General features: G+C 44.5%; 1 protein-coding gene across 1 annotated transcript in view; it reads right to left on the bottom strand.

The window, feature by feature from the left end:
• Positions 1 to 18,587, bottom strand: part of ATG2A (autophagy related 2A) — a 179,470-nt gene that overhangs the window by 57,037 nt on the left and 103,846 nt on the right. The window contains exons 23-26 of the mRNA XM_068259988.1: positions 16,331 to 16,411; positions 13,713 to 13,819; positions 10,417 to 10,509; positions 2,646 to 2,716 (exon numbers count right to left, since the gene is read on the bottom strand). Coding sequence (XP_068116089.1) covers positions 2,646 to 2,716; positions 10,417 to 10,509; positions 13,713 to 13,819; positions 16,331 to 16,411 — 352 coding nt within the window. The remainder of the gene's footprint in view (positions 1 to 2,645; positions 2,717 to 10,416; positions 10,510 to 13,712; positions 13,820 to 16,330; positions 16,412 to 18,587) is intronic.

Below are 18,587 nucleotides of genomic sequence, written 5' to 3' on the forward strand. Positions count from 1 at the left end.
TAGTAAAAATCTCAGCATACTTTGCATTTTTAGACTCCTATAGTTGGAGAATAGCATGACAAATATAAAAATAAGGTATTTGATGAAATAGTCGGAATTATTTACATACACTGAACAGCCTTATTCCTAATGTTGCATTTCTCCTTGTGCAGCCTAAACAGCTTTGACTCCACAAAACCTCTGGATGTAGCCTGCGGTATGTGGCACCAGGATGAAAGCAGCAGGTCCTTTTAGTCTTGTAAATTCTAAGGTATAATCTCAATGGATCAGACTACTTGTCACATGAATAATCACACTAAGCTATTGGTTCATGGGGCGTATTTTAGCTTCACATATGGGCCTGATTCATGCACGTCTGGTACAACTGCTGTGCGTAAGCAGCGGGAGCTCCAGCTTCCTCATGGGGGGGGGGGGGAGGGAGTGGTCGTGGCAGGAAGAGAGCACAATGGTAAGCTGGTGGGGCCCATTGGGGCATGTGATAGGAAAAAAAATTACCCAGCAATAATTCATTATTTATGTAGAAGTGTATTTCAGATATTACATGCGTTGCATCAAAACAAAAAATAATTTTATATTGAACTTGTTACGTTCAGTAAAAAACATTTAAATAAGTATAACGCTCATATTTAACAGATAAAAATCAGCCACTGTATGAATAAATACCATAATTAACTTCTCTGTACTGTTCTGTAATCTAAACTGTTGCTCAGTTAGAAAAAAAAACAATTCGCTTATAACCAACACATAGCCAGTGTAATGTCACCATATGGGTCTATTAAAAGAAATACAAACAAACAAAAAAAAAACAGCTTCTTTTCTGTTCTTTACAGGGAGGGAGCGAATCTGCATTCTATTAACCTATGCTAAACATGGGATGTCCTGGTCTGGCTAGCTACGGAATTAATGAGCTGATAATAGTCAAAGATTTCATCTTATGCTGAAAGTCTAAAATTAACCTTACATTTGCAATAGTGGTCCTTTAGCTACAGATGTAACTGCCTGTCACTTGTCAATTCTTACTAGCAACCTGTGTAGACCGATCACAGACTAGTCATTCAGCCTCCAAGCTTATGCCTGACAGGTAGAGGAGGGAAGGAAGGGGACAATGCAGCAGGGAGACAAAACACCATTTGTGTGTCTGGGTGTAACACTCCTTAGCTCCCCTAGCTGAGACAACTTGTTTTTCCTGTTCAGTGCACACAGCTGGAGCATGGAAACAGTTACTGTAATTGCATGCTACTGAACAGGGGGCACGATGGGGGGGGGGGGGCATTGTAATCAGAAAGGGGGGGCTGTGTCTCCCATGGCCTAAAGGTGCGTACACACGCACTACAAAAGGAAAGGACGGGTCCGCCGGACCCTCCCGCTGGGCGGTCTTTAGCCGGCGGTATGCGCGTGTGTATGCGCTGTCGGCAGACTGATAAGGCTGTTTCTGAAACAGCCTTATCAGTCTGCCGGCAGCGCGTATACACGCGCATACCGTCGGCTAAAGACCGCCCAGCGGGAGGGTCCGGCGGACTCGTCGTTTCCTTTGTAGTGCGTGTGTGTTATGCACCTTTAGTGTAGAGCGACCACTGTGCGCAAGTAGCGCACACCAATTTTACTGGTACCAATGCCAGGGGAGTAGCACTAGCAGGCGTTATGTTGTACACTCAACATGCGTTACTAAAGGTAAAGAGCGCGTTGCATGAAAATGCTTCACGCATGCATGATGCTGAATAGTGAGATGGTATGTTTTTAAGTTGTAATTCTATAAGTTTTAAATGCAAAAGTACATTCTGATCTTTAAAAGTTTTGGTCCTTTTGGTCAATGTTTAATCTATTAATCTGAATAAACAAATATGCAAGACCTCCCAAGAATTTACGGGAACTGGAAGTTTTTGCCAGAAAGAATTGGTAGCTTTACTGACTGAGAAGATAAGGAGCCTTGTCCACAACTACCACAAAAGACTTCAAGCTGTCATTTATGTTAAAGGGGGCAATACACAGTATTAAGGACTCTGGTACGTAAACTTTTGATCAGGGTCATTTGGGTAGTTTGTGTAGTTATTATGATGCAAAAAAAAAGTAAACAAAGTTGTTTAACAATAAATGGCTTCAGCCATTTATAACCATGAGGCCAGTTTCACACTGCTCACCAATGTTGCTGTGCAATAATTGCATCTCACCACTAAAAAATAGCCTTCGGGGATCACTGCGGTAATCTCCCTTCTGGCTGCAACCCAAGCAGGAAGTAAAGCTCTCTATCGCTCACTTCCTGTGGCCATCGGGAGAATTGAGCAGACACAATATATATGTGCGCGACGCAAATATGTGCGGTGAACAATTAAAAAAAAAAATGCGGCGCCATACACTTACACGACTTCAACGGTTCAACGGGCCGTTGCGCCACCGTTACCAGAGCGGCAAATTGAGGACTTCTGCCACACTGTGCAGGTATGAAATGCAATATAGAATTGCACTGGCATAACCTTGGCCTGTGGCAAAATAGGCCAACGCAACGTGCCCAGTGTGAATGGGGCCCTGAGCGAAATAAAAGATTATGTGTTATCATTCATAACCTCTGTAAAAAATATACACGCACACATATACACATGGTACACCAATACAAGTTAAATCTGTGAAATGTGCAGCACGTTACATACCTCTCTTTAAATCAGCCACATCAGCCTCACATTTATCAGACAAATAAAGGGCGGAGTCATCTAAAATAAACCTGAAAACATGAAGGAGGAAACATTACTAGGCAAGTGCACTCAAGAGATCATAGGAGAGAGTGAGATGAGAGTGAGAGAGGAGGAGATAAAGAGAAAACAGAGGATAGGGCTCAGGAGATGGAAATATCATCACAGTTACAGCAAAATCAAAAAATGTATAAAGTGCGTTGGATTCAAAACGCAGCACTTTTTTAGTTAGCAGTAGTGTTGATGCATTTGAAGTTGGAACACCACTCCAAATGTTTCAGATACAAACCTAAATGTTAATATGAGGACCATGGCGACGGGGGGTGGGGGGGAGCTGATGTTGTGTTAACTCACCCTCTCTGCCACCTCTGGTTGCTGCACTCCGTGCCACGTTTCAGCTCTCTGATACTTCCTGGAACGCTAAGCGGAGCACACTTGGCCACAGTTGGGGACAAGGGTGAATTCAATCAAAATATCCAGAACAATATGTACGCGTCAACACTAGTTAATAGGCTGACACTTCAATATACTTTTGTCAGACCACAGACAACTTCCCTAATTTCTATTCAAAAGAGGTTTTGACAAACTGCAATTAGGGCCACAATACTATGTAGTGTCAGTCAGTTGTAATATTTAGATATGCCCCATTAAGGAGGAAGATGATTAACATTAATGAGGTAGGCAGGCAACAGATCTGAAAATACATACAGATACAATGTATATTTGTCCCAGAGTAAGTACTATATATTACTTTTTAACTATGTTTCTGTCACTCAGGGGCGTAACTAGAAATCACTGGGCCCTCCTGCAAAACTTTGGATGGTGCCTCCGTATAGGTTTGCCAGGTATAGGTGCTCTCAGTGTATGTAGCCAGGTCTATAGGTGCCCCCTGCATAGGTTATCCAGATATAGGTGCCCCCAATATAGGTTGTCCAGGTATAGGTGCCCCCAGTGCAGGTAAGTCAGGTGTAGGTGCCTCCAGTATAAGTAGCCTGGAGGGGGGGGGGGGGGGGGGGGACAGTGGGCACACAGCGGCATGAAGGTGGGCCTGACTTCACCTCGGACCCCCCTTTAGCACTCCCCCACTCCAGTAATTAGCGCAGCAGGACAAGCAGGCAGGGGACACTAACTCACCTCTTCCTGGCTCCATGCGACAGAGCTCTGCGTAACCCCGGTCTTCTACGTCTCCCCAATGCCACTGACTCTACTTCCGACATTCTAATTACAGTGACTTGGGGAGAAATCTTGATGCTCCACTATAGACTGTTTAACATTACAGTCTATGACGGGGCCCAAACCAGGCGCTGCACAGCAGAGAGCACACACCTTTTCAAAAGTGTCTCTCTATTGCCGCAGTTCCCCCCCCCAGGCTAGCTACAATCTGCTGAGACAACCTGTCTCAGTCTTAGGAATTGTTCTATTTTCAAAAGTGACTCTCTATTGCTGCAGCTTCCCCCCCCCCCCCCCCCAGGCTAGCTACAATCTGCTTGCACCCACACTGTACACCCTGATGTGTCCTTCCACCGTGGATTAAAGGTATATTTTCTGCAAGCTCAGTGCCTTCATTTTCCTTCTATGTTATAATTCAACGCTTTGTTCTGAGGTGCACGTGCACGCTACATATACAGAATCCGGTGAAGCGGACCTGTGCCTTGCTGTTGGGATCTAGTGCCGGTCTTTTTCTCTCCCACTCTAGTACACTATTGGACTTTTTGATTCCGTGCACAGATGCAAGAAACAGAAGTGCAAACCACTGAGGCTCCTGGACCTTCCGTGGAAACGGTAACTACAGGAACCAAACGCCTCCAAGTGGGCAGGTCTGACTGGGAAACCTTCTTTACTGACACAGCCAGTGGGTCAAGTTCCAGCAAAACAGTGGGGGTGAAGGTTTTAGAGCAAGATCTGAGTCGTCTATCAGACAAGGAGGTCAAACTTTTCTGGACCGTGGCTTCACTCAAACGCTACGAGTCAAAACAGATTGCATCCAGAGGCTTTCGTAATTATAGAGAAGCAAGTGAATATAGAAATGATCCAGAGTTCATGAAGGAGTGGGATGACGAACACCTGCAACATGCCATAAGATTGCAGTCTATTGTGCTTAGAAGGACTGAGCGTGAATACAATACTACAGTGGCAGAAATCACACGGTGTAAAGAGGAGTTTCTGAGATTGACCTCTGCGGACCAGTTGACAAAAGTCGAGGAAAAAAATCGAGAATCGATTAGTTCCAATTCAGGACGACATTAAACAAAGAAAACTTAGCAAGTTCAGACGAGATCGCCAGGATTTCAAGGAGGGCAAGGTATTTGAGTTGGGGCAACCAACAAGACGCCCAAGAAATAGAAAGAGGCGACAACCGTCTGACAATAAAGGCTACTGGACCACGGATTCAGGGAGCAATTCAAGTCCAGAAGAGGTGGATGAGCAAGTAAGACCAAAATCCCAACCAAGAAGCAAGCCCAAACCTGCTATAAAACCTACCCCAAAGAGAAAATGTGTAGAGGTCCCTTTAGGAGAGCCATCAGACGAGGACGAGGAGGAAGGTCCAAGTTCCGCCATAACTCCTACCAAAAGGGTTACTTGGGGGAGGGGGACCTATGGGAAGGGCAAACGCAAGAGGAGATAGAAACACTCCAAAAGATAGAGTTGGAAAAGGAGCTCCAGATAATTAACATCTCTGGAATACAGCTGCCTAAGGGTAGTGAATCACTCCTCAAAAAAGGACTGAATTTTTCCTTGACATGTCAATTTAACAGATTCAACTTTGAGGTGGACTGGTACAAAACCATACGAAGAATCAACATTGCTCTGTGGCAGGAAAATAAAGGAAATCCACCAACAGAGGAGATTCGGTTGAACAGTCATACCACCATCAGCCAATTGGGTTTTTTGGTTCAAAATCTGAATAGTTCACAGGATCTAGAAGCTCTGAACAATTTGGAACAACTATGGTCTGAGGGAAACAATGATACAGAAATGCAATTAGATCCAGCCGAGACTCTTATGGACTCCTTCAGACCCTGTAAATCCACTAAGGAGTTTAGAACATCTCCTGGTTCGGCAGTAGATACCCTCAATAGGAGGGTTTTACAGGATATGCAAGCATTAATTTACCCAGAGGTTAAACCTAATGTCACCAAGGAGGAGAGGGAGGCATTGGACTGGCTTAGGGGCAACAAACAGCTGGTGTTAAAGAAAGCCGATAAGGGAGGGAATCTTGTGGTGATGTCTAGAGAATACTATGTCAGTGAGGCCTTAAAGAGACTCTGTAACAAATTGTTTATCTTTATTTCTTCTATGCTATAAGTTCCTATGCCTTTTCTAATGTGGTCTGGCTTACTGCAGCTTTTCCTAATTGCACAGTAGCTGTGTTATCTCTGTTATATGATCTAATCTTCTCTCTATAGTCGGCACAGTCAGGCTGAGGCAGTCAGACTGGAATGTGCAGGGCTGCTTGTGATTAGCTAGAAGCTGTACACACCCCCTGCAGGCTCTGTGTGACTAACACACTCTGCTTAGCTGAGCCTATTAGAAGCTGGTTAGTTTGTTTGTAAACACTGCCTAAAACTGGCAATTACAAGCCAGGTTTGCAGCAGAGAATGGCAGAAACAGCACAGAGGGGACCAGGAGCACATAATGAATAGAATGGTATGCTTTTTATTGTAAGAATTTCAGAGTACAGATTCTCTTTAAGACAACTGGAGGGAATCGATGGATTCTATGAGAAGCTAAAAAACAACCCGCTACCACAGCATAAGTCTTTACTTCAAACCCTCCTTAGGAGGGGGGTGGAAAAGGGACTTTTGACCAAACAGATGGGGGAGGGGTTGCTACCAGAGTACCCCAGAAAGCCGGTGTGGTACTTTCTCCCCAAGATCCACAAGAACCCTGTGGCCCCCCCGGGACGTCCGATTGTGTCAGCCAGGGGTTCACTTACTGAACCACTGTCCAGATTTCTGGACTATCATTTGAGACCTTTTTTGAGGGTGGTACGCACCCACCTGACTGACACCTTGGACGCCTTGGGTAAGGTCGTAGGGGTGGAGCTTGGGGAGAGAGAGACCTTGGCCTCCATTGACGTTGTCAATTTGTACACACGTATTCCTCAGTCTCAGGGAATCCACATGATTGGTGATCTACTAATTGAATGTGGAGAGGAACCAACTTGGGTGAAATTTTTGATGCAATGTTTGGATTTTGTGCTGTCGCATAATGTGTTTCTTTTCCAGGACAAGTGGTATCATCAACGGTCCGGTGTAGCAATGGGGACACCTGTGGCCCCCACGTTTTCCAATCTATTCTTGTGGGGGTGGGAGAAGAGATACATCTTGGGGACCAACAATCCTTTTCGAGCCAAAATCGGCCAGTGGCATCGATATGTGGATGACGTGGTTCTGACCTGGAGGGGCACGGTAAGTGAATTTGATCAATTTCTTGGCTATGTCAACCACAATGACCTCAACATGCAGTTTACAGGAGTGCTGGCCAACCCCAGCCTACAGTTTCTTGATCTGGAGCTGTATGTTGAGGGTAATTGTGTCCTTAGCAAAGGACATAGAAAAGACACGGCCACCAATTCCGTGCTCCTCCGGTCCAGTTACCACGCTCCACATACCATTCAAGCCATTCCCTACGGACAATTTGTTAGATTAAAAAGAAATAATGTCAAAAGACAGGATTTCGTTTCTCAAAGCAAAGAGCTGGCGGTTAGATTATCTGTGAGAGGTTACAATATGGATGAATTAAATTCAGCCTTTCGGAGGGCAGATGCCCGTAACAGGGAAGATCTGCTCACAAGCAGAAGGAAAGTGAGAACCAATCGTAGTTCGGGCACACAGGCATTTGCGTGTGTGTTTGACTATTCCCCGATGGCCGACAAAATTAAGGCTATTATTCAGAAACACTGGTGTGAATTTCAGGCTAGCGAGAGTAGTGTTGGATTCATCAAGAACAGACCGCTAATTTCTTTTAGAAGAGCACAGACGATAGGTGATGTCATTGTGGACAGTGAACTTAGAGCGATCCATGAGCAGAATTGGCTGCAGAGAAATATCCCTGTGGGAAATTTTAGATGCGGAAATTGCAATCACTGTACCCAATTTTTGATAGGAAAGAGTGCACGACTTGGTGCCAAAATGTTGTCCTTTAAACAGTTTTTGCATTGCCGGTCTAGAAATACGGTCTATGCAGTCACTTGCTCATGTAATCGCTTCTACATTGGCCAAACCACTCGCATGATTTGCACCAGATTTCAGGAGCATGTCAATTCGATTGCAACAGGTATAGGTGCTGGCCGTTTAATTATGCATATGCGAGAGCATCATGATGGGAACACAGACTCCTTGAGATTAATGGGCCTCAAGCAAGTTGTTGTACCCCATAGAGGTGGTAATCTTGAGCAGATATTGCTACAGCAGGAAGCGAGACTCATTTCTGAGACAGGAGCTTGTGGTCCCCTGGGTCTGAATGAAAGAAATGAGCTTCATTGCTTTCTGACGAAATATTAATTCACTTGTATTCTCTTTTCTTTTTAATTATCCTATGTTAAGATGTCTGAACAGGTGTGATGGCACTCATCTAGGTATATAGTTGTTTATTGTGTACTTTCTGTTTCTCATGTGTGAAAAGTCATTTTGACCTAATATATGTCTATTGTATCTAGACGGAATTGTCCCCTTGTGCGAAACGGCATGGTTGATGAACTCTATGGTAACGCATCTACCAATAGCGGCGAGCGGAGAGGCAGGCGATGACGCGGATTGCGGAAGTGATGACGCGTAGGTAGCGGGGAGACCCGCAGCTCACCGATTGGTTAGAGCAGCGCGTAGGTCACTTCCGGGAGGCGGAGCCATCTTGCCGATCACCGCATCGGCCGCGGGTGGGCGTTCCAGGCCGTCTTCTGAGCGGTAAGTGAAACCATTTAATGCTGACGACACTTGGGTAAAGTTGTTCTTTCCTTGGCCTCTGAAGAAGCTTTGTTTTAAAGCGAAACAGCTAAGGCCTCCCTCACCCCCACTGTACACCCTGATGTGTCCTTCCACCGTGGATTAAAGGTATATTTTCTGCAAGCTCAGTGCCTTCATTTTCCTTCTATGTTATAATTCAACGCTTTGTTCTGAGGTGCACGTGCACGCTACATATACAGAATCCGGTGAAGCGGACCTGTGCCTTGCTGTTGGGATCTAGTGCCGGTCTTTTTCTCTCCCACTCTAGTATGCTTGTCGCTAGCCGTCTGTTTAACTGAGGCTTGTCAATAGCCTCCTCCGCATTGCCGCCTCCACTTCCTGGGTCGCGGTTTGGCTTCCGATTGGAGGAAGCTAGCAGAGGCGGGGAGCGGCGGGGGGAGCCTGTCAAGGAGGCGCCAATGCGGAGGAGGCTAAGCTTCAGGGAAACAGACTGTTAGCGACATGCAGATTGTCGCTAGCCTAGTATTCCTGGGTCGCGGCTTGGCTACTGATTGGAGGAAGCTAGAAGTGGCGGGGAGCGGCGGGGGGCTTTCATGGAGGCGGCAATGCGGAGAGGGCTGATTGACAAGCCTCAAGTAAACAGACGGCTAACGACATGCAGCTTGTCGCTAGCCAAGTGCTTCTGGGTCGTGGCTTGGCTTCCGATTGGAGGAAGCTAGCAGCGGCGGGGGGAGCCTGTCATGGAGGCGGCAATGTGGAAGAGGATGATTGACAAGCCTGAAGTAAACAGACGGCTAGCAACATGCAGATTGTCGCTAGCCTGGCGATATTTTCATGGGGACAGTAGACCCCGGGAGGACTAGCAGCGGCAATAGAGAGACACAGAGGCATGTCATTGTGCACATGAAATCCCATTAAGATTTAAATATTCTGCCTCGGGTTCTCTTTAAGCAATACCAGTTGCCTGGCAGCCCTGCTGCTCCTCTGCCTCAAATACTTTTAGCCATAGACCCTGAACAAACATAAGTAGATCAGGCGTTTCTAACATTATTGTCAGATCTGACTAGTTTAGCTGCATGCTTGTTTCTGGCGTTGTTCAGACACTACTGCAGCCAAATAGATCAGCAGGATAGCCAGGCAACTGGTATTGTTTAAAAGGATTTAAATATGGCAGCGTCCGCCATATCGCGCTCACTGCAGTTGTCCTTTAAAAGGCATTTTACTCTGGGACAGAGGTACATCTTATATATGTCTGTACCCATGTATTTTACATTTTAAAACTTTTTGCAGCAGTGGTCCTTTAAGCCTCTTACACACGGTAGGGTAGTTTAAAGAAATTACATCAGCTTTAAAGAGAGCCCAAGGCGAAGCTCTGGTTGAGAAAGAAATACTTACCTAAAGTGGAAAGCCTCAAGATTCTATTGAGGGCTTCCCTCGGTGTCCTCTGCCCTTCCACTGCCCTGCGCCTTCACATCAGGTCTATGCGCCTCCTCTGTGATGAGCACAGCCATTCAGAAGCCCAGCGAGCATGGCCTTACATGCGCTGTCAGATGACCGGCTCCGGCTTACTGCACATGCGCGGCCAGCTTCACAAGGCTACTGCATGGCTGCGCTGTTGCCAGAGGACGAGGCTTCCTATTGAGTCTCACATCAACTGGATCACTAGGATCTAGAGGCTTCCCTCTCTTTAGGTAAGCATCTTCTTTTGTACCCGAGCTTTGGCTTGGATACACTGTATCCAATGTGTATTACATTTGTTTCACTGTGATCTGCATGCCATTATGCACAGATAAACGTTTTTGTCCTCTGCTTTACATGTCCCATACCTGAGCAAGAAGGTTGCCGTATCCACTACAATGTTACTGGACAGAGTGAATGTTTCTGCTGTAAGCAAGACTCTGACTGGGAGGTAGAGCGGTCTGGAATAATGTAAAAGTGGAGATAAATTTAGGTCACACAATTATACAATATGTTAGTTATATTCGGTAATTTCTTGAATTAATCTGCATGTACTAATAGAACTTACAAACATGTTTGGTAGTTACAATATACTGTACATACTCAAGTATTCTTGCTTTGGTTTACTTTGGATTACTGACTAAGCTGAGGAATGACCTGTACTAGCAGGGGAATGCCTACGACCCTGGCAGCTGCTGTTTTCTGAATGGATCCCTGGGTCATGTGACTGACTTTCCAAAAGAAGCTTCTATGGAACGGCTGCATCAATTGTGTAATTAATAGCATTTTCCCCGTTCACCTTTACTAACAATGAAACATCTTAGAGAGTGATTTAGGACCTTAAATGTCCCCTATCGATAACAGATGTTCTATGTAGGGTCTACAATAATTCAGAGCTCAAATGGACAATCCATTAGCAACTCTCCTACCTAATTAGAAACAAGATTTATTCATCGTTTAGCTTAAAACGAATCATATTTATGTGTAGTTAGTACAGATGCCATTTTTAAAGTTACATTTTACAGGTCCATGGCTTACTTTACATGCCTGTGTGTCCCAACTGAGATCTGGATATGTACCTTGCTTACAAGTGCATAGAGAAATGATTGGCATGGCTCCACTCAGTCCTCAAGTTATGTATTATGAGTGCAGACGGAAAATACTATACTTCACAGTACCACTTTAAAGGAAACATTTCACCCAAGAGTGAGAAGAATGCTGGAAAATACAATGTGGTGAGGACAGCTCTGCTGAAGACTGTAATGTTCAGGAAGCTCAGCCTTAATCTAAACAGGCTCACATAATTTAAGTCATTACCTACAAATGAATCTTAACAAACAAATATTATCTTGTATCAGCTGTAACAAAGAAATGTTTTTTTGTTTAACCACTTCACCTCCAAGGTATTTTCCCCTTATATACCAGAGCAATTTTCACCTGTCAGCGCTCCTTCCATTCATTCACCTATAACTTTATTACTACTTAATCTATATCTTGTTGCCACCAATTAGGCTTTCTTTGGGGGTACTTTTTGCTAAGAATTATTTTTTATTGTAACTGAAAAATAAGAAAAAAAATTGAAAAAAATGCATTACTTCTCAGCTTTCAGCTATTATAGCTTTAAAATAATACATGCTACTGTAATTAAAACCCACACATTTTATTTGCCTATTTGTCCCGGTTATTGCAACGTTTAAAATATTTCCCTAGTACAATGTATGTCGCCAATATTTTATTTGGAAATAAAAGTTGCCTTTTTTACAGTTTTGCGTCCATCACTATTTAGAAACCCATAGTTTCAAAATTAACAGTAATATAACCTCTTGACTTACATACTAAAAAAAAGGTCAGTCCCTAAGGTAACTATTTATGTAATTTTTTTAAACTACAAAAAAATGATTAATTATGGGATAGTGTGGGAGATAATGTTTAAAATGTATTTGTGGGTCTTTATTAAAATTAAATGTGTGCAAGTGTAATTTTACTATTTGGCCACAAGATGTCCTTGTGCATTGCTTCCTATTGCTATAGTACGCTTAATAGGAAGTAATGCATGCATGGGTTCTATAGGAAGTAAACACATGATTGTGGCATCTCTTTGATGAGATCATTCACATGGGGACACGGGGGACAGAGGTTAAGGAATGGGAACTGCATTCCCATTCATTCATCTCCCGTTTAACGATCGGCGGTGATAACAAGCACAGGAGTGCGCGGCGGCAGGGGACGTAGTAGCTACATCCCTGCATGGGGAAGAGGGAACTTACAGGGACTTCGCTAATTGTCCCAGGAGAAGGAAAGTGGTTAAAGGTTTTTACTCTGGTATACACCATGCAATTTCCCACCATATAGATAGGTCAATAGATAATTTCTGACAAATCCGATCGGTTTTCCAATCATTTTTCTGATCGATTTTCTGATCATTTCTATACAAATCGATCAGAAAAAATCGGAAATCAGATTAGACCTGTCGGAAATTATCTATTCAACCCATCTATCTGATGGGAAATTCCATGGCGTGTACCAGGCTTTAGAGCCTGTTCTAAGTTCAGGTTCACTTTAAAAACGGGTGGAGCAGGCATGTGTAAAAGGCTCTCCACATGCCCAACACTCCCTCCATTCTCCTCAGTCTCCCTCTGTTAGCGTGTAATGACCATCCAAGGCTACTTCCTGGTCGGGAGCGTCGGTGAAGACTGCCCAGTGACATGCGTCCTTGATCAAGCGGCCGAGAGGGCTCTACGCATGCGCACTACATAGTTGTGACCTACACAGCGGCTGTTTGCTTCACACCCACTGACAGCTCATTGCTCCTCCACAGCCTGTGCTACAGACTTGCATGTTACAGACTTGTAGGATTGTTGCTCCTAGATTCCATGTCCTCTGTCCTCACCTGTTTTTAGCATCTATAGTTACCATCTACCTATTTTCCATATTGCTAGTGTCTACCTGCTCTACTCTTTTCCACAATCTGACCTGTGCTGTGCCAATCTAGGAAGAGAAACCGCTAGCATATTAAAGCCACCAAGCTGGGGTGCAGTGGGGATTAGTGTAGGTGGTGTTTACTGTAGCTGGAGGGGACAGCAGGGGCTATTTATCTGGGCAATGTAGCTTAGATAGAGATAGCTTGAGGGAAAAAGCTATACAAGATGTCCCTGCACCGTGGATGCACCGAGTTAAGTTTAATTTATTTTCTCCCTTATTTTTGTGCTCTAAACCTAGGTGCGCCACATGGTCCGGAGTGTCTTATAGTCTGAAAAATACAGTAATCTATAAAATCATATGCACAAGATTCTGTGGGATAAGTAGGCTGAACAACCCTGTTATGTGTTAGTGTAATATTGTCTGCAAGGACCTCAAACAAACAACCGCAACCATTCTAAAGGCCCATACACACGTCGGATTTTTCTGAACGACGGGTCGTTTGAACGTCCCGTCGTTTAGTCGTCCGCACGCCAAATCGGGCTTGTGTACAGACTGTCGTTCGGGTGATAAGACTGATCTTGAGCGATCCGCCAGTGACATTTCACACACTGATGCTATTGCACTAGTTGTGCAATAGCCCACATTTCAGCAGCATACCTTACTTACAATCCACTACAAAAAACATACATTACTCTTTGCAAAGCAGTTTACTTTCTAGGAGGGTGAGGTTATTCTTTAGTACCTGTAATCTACAGCACAGCAGAAGAGATGGGTGTGCAGAATGGTGATGACAGCTGGAGGAGTGTATCCTAAGATAGGGTCATCAACTACATCCAGGAAGTCCATAATCTGAGAATTATATAGATAAGAAGAATTTATGACAATATACATTAGTGACACAGAGCATGACTTGCTATTAAAATGTTACAAAAACATGTATCCGGTCAGTAAAGAAACCAATTTGTAAGATTTTCAAAGTAACTGTGAGGACTAAGCATTAAGTAAGTGCAAATTATGCCCATAGCATAGAAAAAGTTATATGGATTTAAAGAAAACCTGTAGAAGACAACATGAAAATACACTGATGCTAAAGGCTCCTACAAACGCTAGATTAAACTTGGCTGAGGTGGCTTATAGTGACCGCATCTGCTGATAATCTAGGTTGTGCACATCTGCCCCGACTTCTGATCCGCCAGTGATCCGCCAGGGTGATCAATACAGCTAAGTGACAGCCGGGAGCTTTGTTCTCCCCGCTTGCCCTGCCCACCTTACATCACACCGGCTCTGCTCCATTGGTCATCTTCCCCTCCCCCTTGCATTGCGTTGTTAGCCTGCAGGTTAACTACACGTCTGTACACGTACAGGCCCAGTGGTGTTGCCTAAGGGATCGGTTCGCAATCCCCGACATCCATCTAGCATGTGTATGAACCTTAAAGAGGATCTGTAACATCAAAAGATCCCCTGGGGGGTACTCACCTCGGGTGGGGGAAGCCTCTGGATCCTAATGAGGCTTCCCACGCCGTCCTCTGTCCCACGGGGGTCTCGCTGCAGCCCTCTGTACAGCCGTGACGTAATATTTACCTTCCCGGCTCCTGCGCAGGCGCTCTGACGGCTGTCGGGTCTGCACGGAAATACCCGATCGCCGTCGGGTCTGCTCTACTGCGCAGGCGCAAGTTTCCGGCGCCTGCGCAGTAGAGCGGACCCGACTGAGATCGGGTATTTCCGTGTAGTTCGGAGCGGAAAGCAGCCACAGCGCCCCCGCTGGAGCCTGCAAAGGTAAATATTGATTTTACAGTCGGGTCTGTCGCTGGCTGTTCAGAGGGCTGCAGCGAGACCCCCGTGGGACAGAGGACGGCGTGGGAAGCCTCATTAGGATCCGGAGGCTTCCCCCACCCGACAGGAGTACCCCCCAGGGGATGTTTTTGAGGTTACAGAGTCTCTTTAAGACTGTAAACTACAAAGGCAGTTGCCTGCAGGACTAGGAGACCTGATGTGCATATGGAGGAAAAAAGTTTTTGCCATTTATTTAGAAAGGGATTCTTTACAGTAAGAATTGTTAAAATGTGGAATATCTTACCTCAAGAGGTAGTTTTGGCAATCTGCATTTAAAGAGGGCTTGGATGCTTTCCTTGCATTGAAGAACATCCAGCGCTATAATTATGGATCAGGTTCTTTGGGCGTGGGAATCAGCAGGTATCTAATAGTTGCCTTTGTTAATTATTGATAATCAGGCACCCAAGTGGTGAGTTGGGTGCCCAATGTGGATAGTAGCTGATCGTTGGCTACTACATAGGAAATAATGGATTTAGCCATTCATAGATAATCGCTTTAACTAGTGGTCGCTTGGACACTGGGGTAAGTGATAGGAATTAGGAGGAGTAGGTTAGTCTTAGATACTTCAAGGGCGGGGGTCGAGGGTGTTAATGTTAGGCATCAGGTGGGGGTTAGTTTTAGGCACTAGGAGGGGAGGTTTCAAGTGAGAATAGGTGTCAGGTAAGTGCATAGTAAAATATTGTCAATGTAAATTGCCTTTTTTTTTTTTTTTTACTAGCGATGCCACCCTGCACCCAAATCATGTGCAGAGCCCACTTCAACATGTATGCCAGAGTTGACCCAGGGAGTTATCTGGTTGCCATCTGAAGTTGGGGAGGAATTTTTCCTCCTTTTAAGGCTAATCGGCCCAAGCCTTCTAAGACCTTTTTTTGCCTTCTCCTTGATCAACAGGGATATGTGCAGGTTCAATACAGTGAACTTTTTTTGTTTTGTTTGTGCTTGAACTTGATGGGTGGATGTCTTTTTTTCCACCAAACGCTCTAACAAATTAGTCTCTGCTGATCCCCAGTAACTCCTTGGCTTCCTGGCTCTTGTCCATATCACATTTTCTTCCCCCTAATGTCATACCTCTTGTACATGGCGAGGAAAGGAACAGCGCTACTTAAAAACAGATTGCATCCTTATGACTACCTGCTTGAGAGTGCAAGCCCCACTAGTGGGATAAAATACACACCCAGCATTCAAATAAAATGCACCTGTCTACCATTGGAGGATGTTGGTTTCCGTAATAGCTTGCATGCGCACCTCTGATTAGTGGCCATTCGGAGGCGGCCTGGTGATGCGCTGATCCACCTTTGCACAATTTTCAGCGCACCTCTGATTGGTGGCCATTCGGAGGCGGCCTGGTGATGCGCTGATCCACCTTTGCGCAATTTTGAATTCATACCTCTTGTGTTGGCCACATGCCCTCCTGACCCCATGATAAAGGTAAAGGTATGATTGCTCACAAGAAAATCATACTGCATCAGGACGTATATTCTTTATACACAAGACAACAAGCTAAAGATAGAGGCAAAATAAACTTACTTGACTATGCCAGCTTTGATTCGGCAATGACATGTAGTGACGCAACGTAGCACCATCTAGTCTCAGAGCAACTAAGAACTCCTGGAATTTTCAAACAAAACAAAGAACAAGATTTGTTTTAAACTATATGAGACATGACTTAATGTAACAATATAAGGAAATGCTATGTTCTTTTAAAGAAGCTTAAAATTTGCCATAAATATAGATGGGCTGGTCTGCAATTAACCTCCCTGGCGGTAAATGTCGGGCTAGCCGCCGCTGGGGATCGCATGGCCCCGGTAGGATTTTTTAAAATAAAACCTGCTGTATAATCTTCAGCTAGCACTTGGCTAGCTAACTATGCCCCCCAAGTACCTCTGGTCCCCACAGATTGCCCCTGATCGCCGCCGCAATACATACCCCCCAGGGATCCCGCGATGGCGCAGCCTACCAATCAGCTCCGGGCTTCGCTATGGGGAGGATCGGGACTGCGCATGACGTCATGTCCGATTGTCGCCATAGCGACGAGCGAAGCTAATTGGGAAGCTGCGGCTCTCGCAGGATCGCTGACAGGCGAGTGTTGCCGGCGGCGATCGGGGGGGGGGGGGGGGGAAGGGGGGGGATTGGAGAGGTGCCAGGGGACTTGGCGAACCTAGTTAGCTAGCCTAGTGCTAGCTAAAAAATACAACTTATTTTAAAAAATACCTCCCGCAGACGCAGCCACTGCATCTGCGTACCGCCAGGGAAGTTAAATGTTGTTAAAATTATAATTCCATTGTAATCTGTAGCCAGCTAAGAATTTCCAAAACTAATGATTTGAAGAAAACATTCAGCTTTCTTTTCAGAGACTTCTTGTCTCCTGATCTTTATATTTTCACCCGACGTATGTGTTCATTTCCTCAGAGTACTCGTTTCTTCATCTTGTTAAAGCGGTATTGTCACCATAAAAATCAAATTTCAACATCAACTGGTCTGAGTGTATTAAGTGATAAAGATGCTAATCCTGCATTCAAAACTTTTTCTGCTGTTATGGTTTGGAGTTATCACATACTTTAGGCACTGGCCCTAGTGCCAAACAGTGCCAAAAAGTTGAATGCTGGGAGTTCTTTTTATCTATAATATATGCCTCCTCTTCCATTTCTTTCCCTGCCTAGCTGATCACCTGTGTTTACAAGCAAGGCTGAGGTGACTCAGTGATTGGATGTGTAAATAAAAAAAAAAGACTCTGGGAGGAGGGCAGCTAATGAATACACAATGAGCAAGAGAAGGGAGGGGGGGAACAAGAGTCAGGAAGGATATGATGTCAGCATTAGCTTGGCAAAATGGCCACTGCCTGCAATAGGATTTTCTGCTTTTCCTTTATAAAATTCACAGGAATCATTACGTGGATAGCACAATACATCTGTTATGTAAGTAGAAGTAGTATTTATCTACTTATATATGTGGTTTTTATTTCTAGGTTAGCATGGGTGTCGCTTGTTCTTTAAAGAGAAACCATAACCAAGGATTGAACTTCATCCCAATTAGTAGCTGATATTGTGGTGAAACCCCTCCCACGGTGTGCTGACATCACACTTGTTGTGGGAAACTGCCAAAAATGCATCATCTCTTTCCACAGACATCACCTGCCAGCAGTAAAAATGTTGCCATGTGATAAATGTCAGAATGTAAATCAGGTAGTGGAAAGATATTACAATGGGCAAACACTGACTAAATCATTTATACATAAATATTGTAAAAATTAAGCACCTTTTTCATTGTTATTTCCACTGGAGTTCCTCTTTAAAGGGAACCTGTACTGAGTAAAATTATTTAAAATAAACACATGAGTTAACTTCAAATAAACATTATATAGTTACCTTGCCATCAGTTCCTCTCAGAAGCGCACCATTTTCTTCTGACAATGATCCCTTCCAGTTCTGACAACATTTTGTCAGAACTGAACTACACCAGTTGCTGTCAGTTATATATCAGTTACTGTCAGTTACAGCTGAGAGGAGAACTGATGTGTCCATGCTTCCCTATGGCTCAAGTGGGTGATACTACAGTTTAACTGTGCGCTGAGCAGAAAGCTGTTATGGTGTAATGGCCATTTTCAAAATGGAGGACGGAGAATTCCATTGATCACAGTGGACAAACAGGACGCAGGAAAGGAGAAAGAGATTGGTAAGTAGACTACACATGAGGTAAGTATGACTTGTGTATGTTTAGTTTAACTTTTAATTTTTAATTCAGGTTTTCTTTAAAGTTAACTGTGTGCCCCCCCCAAAAAAATATT

This window comes from Hyperolius riggenbachi, chromosome 11 (assembly GCF_040937935.1).
Source record: "Hyperolius riggenbachi isolate aHypRig1 chromosome 11, aHypRig1.pri, whole genome shotgun sequence".
In the NCBI taxonomy this organism is placed as follows: domain Eukaryota; kingdom Metazoa; phylum Chordata; class Amphibia; order Anura; family Hyperoliidae; genus Hyperolius; species Hyperolius riggenbachi.